At 38.9% G+C, this 12,057-nt stretch overlaps 1 protein-coding gene across 1 annotated transcript in view; it reads left to right on the top strand.

Annotated features, from left to right (window-relative positions):
• Positions 1 to 646: 646 nt before the first annotated feature.
• Positions 647 to 12,057, top strand: part of LOC109418316 (UDP-glucuronic acid decarboxylase 1) — a 39,367-nt gene continuing 27,956 nt past the window's right edge. Inside the window, exons 1-2 of the mRNA XM_029864322.2 lie at positions 647 to 979; positions 1,337 to 1,677. Of these exons, the coding sequence (XP_029720182.2) occupies positions 919 to 979; positions 1,337 to 1,677 (402 nt within the window). The 5' untranslated portion in view covers positions 647 to 918. The remainder of the gene's footprint in view (positions 980 to 1,336; positions 1,678 to 12,057) is intronic.

The following is a 12,057-nucleotide window of genomic DNA, read 5'->3' on the forward strand; positions in this document are numbered from 1 at the left end:
AGATAGATAGATAGATAGATAGATAGATAGATAGATAGATAGATAGATAGATAGATAGATAGATAGATAGATAGATAGATAGATAGATAGATAGATAGATAGATAGATAGATAGATAGATAGATAGATAGATAGATAGATAGATAGATAGATAGATAGATAGATAGATAGATAGATAGATAGATAGATAGATAGATAGATATAGATAGATAGATAGATAGATAGATAGATAGATAGATAGATAGATAGATAGATAGATAGATAGATAGATAGATAGATAGATAGATAGATAGATAGATAGATAGATAGATAGATAGATAGATAGATAGATAGATAGATAGATAGATAGATAGATAGATAGATAGATAGATAGATAGATAGATAGATAGATAGATAGATAGATAGATAGATAGATAGATAGATAGATAGATAGATAGATAGATAGATAGATAGATAGATAGATAGATAGATAGATAGATAGATAGATAGATAGATTACCCTTTGGATTCATTGTTTCGCGTTTCAGTTTCCGAACGCTCCGCTATGATGGATAGACCAAATTAAAATGTTGAGCTCAAAGTCGATCGCCCAATGCTACCGCATGACAAAACAAACAAAAAAGAGACGTCAAAACGCGAGTAAACAAAATAAACGCGAACAAACATCGCGCAGTTCGCGATCGCTCGCCAAGAGGAGACAAAAGTTTGGTTTGTTCGTCGTCACTTTTCGCGTTTGTTGGTTTATCGCGTTTTTGTGAAATACCTAGCTAGCTAGCCATCAGGTGAAGGAGGAGAAAAAAACAGTTTATTTATTGTGCGCCCGAGAAGAGCGAATATCTCGCGCGCCCCGGCTGCTGGTGGTGGTGATTCGCGGTTTTCGATGCTGACGGACCACGGACGGCACGGCGATTCAGTCGATTATGGTGTTCTCGAAGAGAAAGATGAAGCAGCTGTTCGCGTTCGGTGTGGCCATCGTCTTGGGTAGGTTTTGTAGCGCTGCGTCCGGAAGGGAGGTTCGCGAGTGCGCGAGTGAATCGGTTTTTCTGTGGAGCGCTGATTCTGCACTTTCCTTCTGTGGGTGTCGTATTCCTGTTTGGCGATTATTTGCTGAAATGCAAACAAGTCCATATCCCATCAGGTTGGGCAATCGGTCGCGACTGAAGGAGAGATGGTGATTGTGCAGTGATCAGCGGATTATGCACATTTTGAAATGAGTTTTTTTTTCTTTCTGGTGTTGATAGTGATAAAGGTGATAATTTAGCAGCCAAAGGTGGTAATTTGCATTTTTCTTTCGATTCTTCTCTCTTTCCCGGTGTGGTGTTGCTTCGTGGTGTGCAGTAATCTGTTTGTACAAATCGTGGGGTAGCCCGGCTAGTGCCAAGCTAAGTCTTGCAATCGCTAGTGATAATGATAATGAGCTAGAGGGAGGTTTCGACCGGGGAAGATTTGGTGCGAGGCATCCGGAGCCGCGCGTGGCTGAGCAGAGCAGAGATGGTGGGGTCGTTGCCGATCGCCGGGAAGAGCTGGATAAGGAGCAGGATACCAGAATGAACGAGCTGCACGAGGCGAAGAAGCAGATTTTGCAGTTGGAGCGGAAAATTCAGGAACTGGAAGGTCGGATACCCAGGAAGTATCCCGACGTGACGTTCCTGAATTATAAAAACCGGAAACGGATACTGGTAAGTGGCATAAACTTTTTATGTGTTTATTTTTTTGAAGTTCGCCTCTAGATATTTTAAATTGACCTTCCTTTACCTGATATAAGGTATTCACCATAAGATTCCTTCCTTCCCATTGGATAGAATCTTTCCTAAGAATTGCATCAGGTATTTTTCAAACATTCATCCTAGTTTTTATCTGACCAAGTATGAGGTAAATTTTTATAGTTTAACAAAAAAAAAATACTTCAAGGATTCCCCCAGGAACTCTTTTTATAATTTCTTAAGGAATTCCTTCTCGAATTGTTTCATGTACTCCTCGAAGAATTAATCCAGTACTTCCTCCAGAAAGTGTTTAGATATTCCATTAAGAATGCCTCTTAAAATTGCATCTGGGATTCCTCCTGGGGTTTCTTTTGGAACTCCTGCAGCGATTCTTTCAGGAACTGCTATAGGGCTTCCTCAAGCAGTTCCTACGCAAACTATTCTTAGGACTCCTTCACGATTTCTTCAAGAATACCATCAGCGGTTTCTTCATGAATTCTTCCAGGGATTCCTCTGGGATGCTGGATGGATTCCTCTAAAAATCCTCAAGGAAAACCTTAACAAATGCCTCTAGCGATTTCTCTATGAATTCGTCCAGGAATTCTCATAGAGATTCCTCCTAGAGTCCTCTCTAAAGATTTCTCCGGGAATCCCTACATGTATTTCTCTATTGTCGTTTTCGTTTTTGCGGCGGTGCTACACCGCTTCGTGCTACACTTTTCGCTGAATAAACGAACATTTTCGGTGCAGTTGCATTGGTGTGCGTGTATAAACACCAAAATATTGACAACTTTGCAAACGCTGATTGGTGGACACGGGGTGCACCTGCTACACTCCCGATTTTTTGAGTGCTACACTATCATGCGCGGTGCAGAAAAAGTGCTGCACCGGTGTAGCACGAAAATCAAAAACGAACACTTTCGGTGCAAAAGTGCTACACCGGTGTAGCACCACCGCAAAAACGAAAACGACATATGATATTATCCAGGGATTCCTCCAGGAGTTGCTCCAAAAACTTCTCCCGGGATTCACTCGGGAATTTCTTCTGTGATTCTATAAGGAACAACTTTAAGAATCATTTTAAAAATTCCTCCGAAGATTTTCCCAGGAACTTTTCTAAGGATTCCTTCAGTAATTCTTCCTTGCAATCTTTCAGGAATTCCTTCAAGAATTAATCCAGTACTTCCCCCAGGAACTAAGAAATTCCTCTTGAAATTGCTTCCGGGATTTGTTCTGGGGTTTCTTCAGAAATTTCTCAAGGGATTTTTTTAAGGAACTGCTACAGGGATTCTTCAAGGAGTTCCTCCACGAACTCTTCTAAGGATTCTTTCAGGATATCTGCAAGAATTCCATCTGAGATTTCTTCAGAAATTATTCCTGGTATTCCTCCATGAATTCCTTGAGAAATTCCTCCAGAAAATTCTTCAGGAATTTCTCCATGAATTCTTCCAGGAATTCCTCTGATGATTCCAGAAGGGAATCCTATAAAAATTCCTCCAGGGAATTCACCTAGATATTCCTGTAGAAATTCCATCGGAAACTCCTCCAGGAATTCCTCTACAGATTTCTCTGGAGATTCCTCCAGGAATTCCTACAGGCATGTCTCCAGGATATCCTCTAGGGATTCCTCCAGCCAGAGATTCCTCCAGGAATTGCTTCAGGAATTCCTCTAAGAATTCCACCAGGAATTCTCCTAGGCATTTTTCAGGAGGTTCCTCCTTGAATTCCTGCAGAGATTCCTCCGGGAATTCTTTCAGCGATTCCTCCAGAAAATCCTCAAGGTATTTCTTCAGGAATTGCTGCAGGGACTCTTCCAGGAATTCCTCCAGGAGTTCCCCAGGAGTTCTTCCAGCAGTTTCTTCTGGGATTGCATTAGAAATTCTTTCTGGGATTCCTCCAGATATTCATGCATGCATTCCTCCAGAATTTTATCCAGGAATTTCTCCAGGGTCTCTTCGAAGAATTCCATCAGGATTTCCTTCATAAATTCTGTTAGCAATTCATACAGGAATTTCTCCAGGAAATCATTCATGGATTCCTTCAAAAATTCTTCTAGGATTTTCTCTAGGAATACCTTCTGGAATTTTTCCAAAGATTCTACAGTATGCGGCAGGAAAAAATGCGAAAGTGTTTTTCAACTTCAAACCTCATTTTCGTCCATTTGACATTAACCAATATATGTTTGAACGTTCCATGATCTCTAACAGGCTAATTTTGTGAAAAGTTCTTTTAAAAAACTTTCATCTTATTCACTAACCTTTACAAGAGGCGCCCTGAAGCTGAAGACAATCAGAACTTTGAAACCACTGAAAAGTACGCAGGTCGCTAAATTTCAAATCTGATAAAACATAATTTTTAATTTTCTCTACAATATCTTCATAAATATGTGCTTATTTCAACTAGTATGTGAAACTACATGGCTCTGGATTAGTATAGCCTGGTTTTTCATCGAATTAAAGCAAATTTTGTTACTGTTTTAGTCATTTTGTCTTATGACCATTGGGCGCGCAGTTTTTTGATACCCACTTTTCAGGCTTACATTATCACATGTCAAAAATTAAATATTTTTATTTTTATTTTATAGTGCTAGAATATAGACATTAACTGATACATTGTCATGAAAAATATAGTCATATATATCCCATATTAAGCGTGTGATAGCGTCCTGAAGTTTTCGCATTTTTTCCTGCCGCACCCTGTACCCGGCATTCCTCCAGAAATCCCCCTCAAAATTCTTCCAGGAACTACTTCAGGGATTTCTTCAAGGATTTCTCCAGGAACTCCTTGGAGGATTTCTCCCAGAATTTCTCTATAGATTTCACCAGAAATTCCTTCAGAGATTACCCCAGCAATTTGCACAGCGATACCTCAAGGATTTCCTCCAGGCATTCCTCCAGGATTTTAGCAAGGAAGTTCTTCAGGAATTCCTCCATGAATTTCTTCAGGAATTGATCCAGGAATTGCTCCAAAGATTTCCTCAGGAATTTTTTTAGGGATTCCTCCAGGGATTTCTCCACGAATTTCTTAGGAGATTTTCTCAGAGATTCCTTTGGAAGATTCCTCCTGCAAATCCTCCAGAAATTCCTCCAGGGATTCACAAGGGATTTTCTCAGGAATTCCTCTGGAGATTTCTTCAGGAATTCATCCAGAAATTCTCCAGGAGTTCCTGCGGGATCTCATCATTCGGGAATTACGCCAGGAATTTGTCCAGAAGTTTCTCCTGGATTCTCTCTAGAGATTTTCCCTGGAGTTACTTCAGAGATTGCTCCAAGAATTCCTTCAGGATTTTTTTTTCAAAAATTGCTCTAAGAATTCCTCCAGGAATTTCTCTAGGATTTCTTCTAGGAATTCCTCAAAAAATTGATTCGTAAATTTCTCTTGGGATTGCTTCTAGAATTCCTCTAAGGAATTTATCAAGAATTCCTTCCGGGAATTCCTTCAGGCATTCCTGTAGGAATCCCTCCAGGTATTCATCCAGGCATTTGCTCATGGATTAATTCAGAAATTCTTCCAGGGATTGCTCCAGGAATTTCTCAAGTGATTTCTTCCGAAATTCCTCTCAGGTTCTCTTTGAAACGCATTCAGGAGTTCCTTCAGAATTTTAGGAAATCCTTCAATCATCTTTTCCATGGTTGCATATTTTGAAAAGGAACCAGGGAATTATCCAGGGATTCTTTCAGTATACTCATGGATTCCATCAGAAACTCTTACAATATGCAATACAATAAGTCCTCCAGGGATTCTTCCAAGCAACACACATGCAACGAAAGAGTCATGGCAGCGCAGGTTTTGGTTGCGCATAAGTCACTGTGACTTACTTCAAGCATATAAGTTCTTATATGTTAAAAGTGCTTTCAGACATTTCTCCAGGGAATCCTTCAAGAGTTCATCCAGGGAGACTCTTTTGGAATTCTCCCAGGGATTCCTCCCAGAAGTTCTTAAGGAATTCCTCTAGAAATTCCTTTTTTAATTCCTCCAGAGTAGACTTTTGTTTTTGAATAAAATCTAGATTTTTTCCAAAAATTCCATTATTTGAGAGTTCTTTACGAATTTCTCCAACCATTCTCTTCAGGAATTTTCACAGGGATACTTCGAGGGTTTCCTCCAGTGATAGTTTCAAGGCTTTTACGAAAATATCTTCAAAAGTTCTTGCAAGGATCCTTCCGGGAATATGTCAATATACATTTCTATAGAATATATATATGTAGTATTTGAGTATATAAAACAATCTTTCGGGATGTGATGGTTAAAGCACCTAACCACAGACAAACAGACGTAACACTTGCGAGATTTCCATCGAACACGCTTTTAACGATCATTTCAAATTTCCATAGTTGTGGCTTTCACAACCAGAGGCGCGCGCATCGTTTTTCTATGCGTTTGACGTTTCTCGCCTTCTGTTGACGATATTGCACAACACAGTGATTCCGTGCAACTTTTTCACCAGGTGATGGTAGTGTAAATTGGGCGATGGATTTCCATGAGAATCGTTCAAGGTGTTACGTCTGTTTGTCTGTGACGTAACTATCACGCCGAGGACCTGGAATCGAATCTCACTCCCGACAAACTTGCAAAATGTGAGTTCTTCCTTCGGACGGGTTTCCATTATGTTCTAATGTTGATGGAAATCTTAAAAATATGTTTGGTTAGTCCTCAAAAGAGTTCGTAATTTCCGAAAAAAAAAGTTCAGCTGTAATTTCTTACGAATGTTTTGTAGACATTAAATAACAAAAAAAATCTAAGCTCCACAAAAAATAATACACGAGTTAATGTTTAATCTCCAGAAATTGACCACCGCTTCCAGCACCACGTTTACTTGTGTAAAGCAGGCGAGCTTGTTTGAACGTATTGTACAAAATACAACAGCGTAACTGCTGAAGGGTTAAGGGTTATATAATGCTTTTAGGTTTTATAATATAATGATACACCACAGACAAACAGACAGACGTAACACTGGCAAAATTTCCATCGCCCACGGATTTGACGATCATTTTAAATCTCCGCAGACCGCAGTTGTTACTTTCACAACCAGAGGCGCGTGAATCGTTTTTGTTCGCGTTTGACATTTCACACTAGCGCCTGCTGTTGGTTCGACCGCATCTAATCTGAACACTTTTTAGTTTGACCCACGCTGCTGGTTTGCACATCGTTCAAACTAAAAATGGTTCAAACGCCATAGTCCATTTAACGAGCCGATTTTATAAATGAATTTTGACAGGAGGCAACGTCCAATAACCCGTGAAAATCAATATCATCATCAACATTGTTGTCACTTCGTAAAATGGCTCGTTTTGGTAGTGGAACGGGGTGAAACGGAACGCAGAATCAAAACAAAACAGCAAAAAGGGTTACAGTTACACCATCAGTGAGTTTTTCGATGCCAGCAGGGTTACTAGAAGTTCAAATTAAAAAATGAATTCCGGTGATTTGCATAAGGTGTCGTTCAAACTAACGGGGGTAGACGGTAATGAGGCGTCCGATTTGAATGTGGTCTTCGGTAAAGTTGTAGCTGATAGAGTAGCCTATAGGACTACCAAGCGTCAATTAACACTCTAGGGCACTTGGAGAAATGCTACGGTCAATTGAATGAAAAACGTCCTTTTCCCATAGTAATTCCCATACAAACTTTGAAGGGCTTGTGCACTCTCAATTTTCGACCAAATCAGCTCAATTTTTAGAAAAAAGTTTAGAATCTGGTTGCGAATCGAATAAGCGGTGTGGCGGAAAGACGATTTTTTTGAACCACGCTATTGGGCCCTAAAGCGACCGAAACATATTTGTTTACAAAAAGCAATTAGGCCCTTTTTACATGTTATGCTAGAATAGATAATATAATAAATATAATATATTATTATCTATGATGAAAGCAGCATTGGGCAAATCTGGCTGAGACATCGATTTTTGTAAATCGATTCGAATCGGATCAGCAGAATCGATTCACCGATTAATTCGAATGCTTTGAATCGATATTTTCACATCGATTCGATATTATAAAATATTTCAAAACTATGAAATGATTCGTTTACTGCATGTACAGGGTGTCTACTACCTGGAAAAACCTGGAAAACCGGGAATCCTCAGGGAATTTTATTTAACAGGGAAAAACCTGGAATACTCAGGGAATATCTTGAGTACTCAGAGAAAAAAAACATTGGGTCGTATGCATAAAAACCTGGTAGTAAAAATCCATATAGAAATTTCGCTACAAGGATTTTTCCAGAACTTCCGTCAGGGTTTCTTTCTGGAACTTTTTTAGAAATACCTCCTGGAATATCTATCAGGGTTTCTTATAAAATTCCTTCTGCATTTTTGACGCTTTTTTTGATTTCTTCTCCGGAAAGGTATACTTCCGGATTCCTTCCAGGATTCCTGAATTCCAACCGATTTGTCTTGGAGCTTTTTACGGGGATGCTGTTTATTCCCGGAGTTCCTCCAGTGTTTTGCTCAAAGAAATCTTCGTAGGATTTCTACCATAATTTATCCCGAATGTTCTATAAGAATTTCTTTTGGGATAAATCGTGGAATTTCTTTCGGCATTCCTTATGGAAATTTTACGCGATTCCTTCTGGTGCTCCTCCTGGGACTTCCTCAGAAGATCTTCCCAGAATTTCTTTCAGAGTTGCTAAAGGAGTTATTCCTGTGGTTTCTACTAAAGTTCCTCCAAGGGTTTCTGAAGGAGTTTTCACGAATTTACTGCAAGAGTTCCTCAAGAGATTTCTCTCATTTTTTTCCTGTGATATCTTCAAACAATTTGGGCTTTGGGCTTTCTTCGAGATGTTCTTCCTGATCTCCTACAGGAATTTCTTAAAAGTTTTCGCGAGGTTTATTTTGAAGTTTTACCTGAAATTTCTCTCGGAGTATCTCCTGGAACTTCTCTCAGAAGATTCTTTCCCACATTGGTCATGAGATGTCTCTCAGAGTTTTTCTTAATTTACGCTGGACTTTCTCCCAAGATTTTTTTTTTTCCAGAGTGCCTTCTGGGATTTCCACAAGAGTTATTACTGATATTTCTCATTGAATTCTTCTCTTGCATTCTTTCAGAGCCAGGCTGTTCCTTGTACAGTGCGAGAAATAAGTAAAGAAATAAAATTCTTTCCAATCAAGCTGAATATGATCAAGCTTCGGGCAATTTGACCGACAACAATCCCACATGGCGAAGAGAACAAACCTGCCGATGATACCCTAAGTCACCCTTTATCATTTTAAGAAAATGTGGGTTTTTTTTCAATTATAAACTTTCAAAATTTCATCTGGAAAAACCTGGAAAACTCAGGGAATTTTATTTTGAGTTATGAGTAGACACCCTGATGTAGTTCAAGTTCATGGTATGTTTTATTTGTCTCAATAAATTCAATATCAAAATTTGAGATTGTACATCGAACATTTCGCGACTCTGATTCGAAAATGAAAAAAAATAAACGTTGAGACAGTGCACTCTGCAAAACAAATGAAAATTAATATTTTTGAATTGAAAGAAAAATCTTGAGATCCTGAGATACGTATACCAATATAGTACTAAGATAAATTACCGCAGACTGCTGAGAGAAACTCCCCTAGGATCTTTAAAGATACTCCTCCAGAAATCTGAATTCTAGAATTATGAGAGAGATTTCTTCAGAATGTTGAAAATGATAACACTAGAATCCTGAGCAAAATGAAAGTAAGACTCTTCCGGTATCTTAGTAGGTATTCTCTTTGATTTTCCTGAGAGTGATTACTCCATATCTATGAGACAGATTGTCTCAGAGCCCCGAGAGGAATTCTCCCAGAATCCTGTAATAGATTGTCTCATAATCCTGAAAAAACCTTACCCTTGGGATTCTCTGAAAATGTTCCAGAATCTTAAGAGGGATTATTTAAGAATCCTGAGAGGAAATCCAAGTGCGGATCTTCCACATTCTTGAAATAAATTCCTCTAGAATAGAGAGAGAGGTTCTCACAAAAAAAGGATTTTATAAGAAAATTCTAAGCTGAATTCCCCATGAAAGTTAAAAGCAATTACCCAGAATCCTGAAAAGGGTGATTCCCCCAGAATCCTGAGAGATTATGATTAAGAGGGATTCTTCCAGATTCTTGAGAGAAATATATCTAGAAACCTAAGAGGGATTTCTCCGAAAATCAGATAAGGAAGGGATTACGAAAACTTCTAGAATGGACTTCTCCAGGGTGCTAGGTAGGTATTCCCAAATAAAACAGAAAAAGTACCTCAGATTCCTGAAAGACACTCCCCCAGAATCTTTGAAAGGACTCCTATTAACTCCTGAAAGGGATTGTCATAGAGCTCTGAAAGTGATTCATCTAGAATACTTTAAATTATTACACCAGAATCTCAAAAGAATCATCCCATAATCATGTCAAGGATTTTCCCTGATTACTGAGAGAGATTCTTCTAGAATCCTGAAAGGGATTTCTGCTGCTTCAGAATACAGAAAACAGAATGCTGAGAAGGATTTATTCCGAACCCTAAGAAGAATCACAAAATCTACGTGAGGTATTCTCCATAACCCAAATTTATCTAGAGAATTCTGCCCAGAATCTTGTGAGATTATTGATCATTGAAGAATCATAATTAATAATTCTGAAAGAAAGTGACCTAGAATCTTGAAAAATACAGCCCCAGAATCCCAAGAATTTCTCTAGAATTATGAGACAAATTCCCCAGAAACTTGACAGAAATTTCTCCAAAATACTGACGGGGATTATCCCAGAAAACCGAATTTTCAGAAAATATTGGTAAGTGTATCCGTAGAGCACTTAGTGATATTCCCTCAGAATCTTAAAAGGATCTCACGCAGAATCTTGAGAAGGATGCCACTAGAATACTGTACGGGATCCCCCGTACAGTATTCTGGAAGGAATTTCGCCACAATTCTGAGAATGTTGCGTATGATTCTCCAAGAAGTCTAATAAGTTCATAAGAATGCTGAGAAAGTTTTACTCAGAATTCCGAGTGGGATCTTGAGTGAGAGTCTTCCAGAATCCTTAGAGGAATCAACCCAGATCATCCAGAAGTTTCTTAGAATCCTGAAATGGAATTCACCCTTGGTAGGAAACTCTGGCAGGGAATACCCCAAAACCGTGAAATGAATTCCATTACAATCCAGAGATTCCCTAGAATTCTGATAGGTTTTCCCATATAGTACTGCTAAGAAAAATTCCTCCAGAGTTTTTAGAGGGACCCTTCCATAATGCTGAGGATTCCTCTAAAATTCTGTGAGAGATTCCTTCAAAATGCTGAAAATGATCATCCTGACAGACTGTATGCCAGAAAAGAGAGAAAGAATCTTCCAATAGGAATTCTCCCTGCATTCTGTTAAAATTTTCCCTAGAATCCTGGGAGAGATAACTCCAGTTTTCTGAGATGGATTCTCTCAGAATCTTTAGAGGAATTCTTTCAGAATCCTGAGGGATTTCCTAAGATTCCCGAAATAGATTCTCCCTAAATCATGTGATTGCCTCAGAATCCGGAGAGAAGTATTTCCTGGGGATTCTCCCAGAATTCATAGACGGATATTCCCAGAATTCCCTGGTGGATTCATCCAGAATCCTGAGAGGACATCCCATTAGAATCCCGAAAAAGATTGCCCCTGAGAGGGATTGGCAAAAAAAATGTTCGGAACCCAGAGATGGTCTGACCTAGAATCTTGAGAAGGATGCGCCAGGACTCTCTAGACCATAAGAAGGATTTCTCTAGAATCCTGAGAAGATTTACTTAGACTACTGGGAGGGATTTCCCAAGAAACCTGAGACATACAGGTATACTTTGATTTAGTGAACCCTAGAATATATAGACCCTCGATTTTATGTACTTTGATTTTATGAACATTTTACCTCGATTTACATTTACATTTTTTACATTTTTACAGTGTATTCTGAAAAATATAAGTATTAAAAATTAATATTTTTGAATCGAAAGAAAAATCGAATGCAAAAGATCGATTCGGTCGATTTTGTGGGGCTTCAATATCGATTCAAAAAATCGATTAATCGGAACAAAAACATCGATGTTGCGAACATCGATTCAAAATTGCCCAACGCCAAAGTAGAACACTGAGAAGCACGCTTTATCCCAGTTGGGATGTTTTGTTAAGGACAAACGTCTTAAAATCCCGTTTCAACAGTGCATCAAAACTTCAGACGCACAAATCCCAAGAAGCATGCCTCAAACAACAGTACATTTTATTATTCTGTTCTTGCTCACTTGTAATAAGCTTAAAATAAGAAGCCCAGGTGTGCAGGTTTTGTTGACGAAGAGGTTTGTGCGTTCAAAATCGTGAGTAGGTGCCAAAGCCGGCCATTGTGGCGGCCCTTTTTGGGATTCTAATAAGTCTGTCCTTAAAGAACAATTTGATTTGT

The sequence above is a fragment of the Aedes albopictus genome, chromosome 3, assembly GCF_035046485.1.
Source record: "Aedes albopictus strain Foshan chromosome 3, AalbF5, whole genome shotgun sequence".
Classification (NCBI taxonomy): domain Eukaryota; kingdom Metazoa; phylum Arthropoda; class Insecta; order Diptera; family Culicidae; genus Aedes; species Aedes albopictus.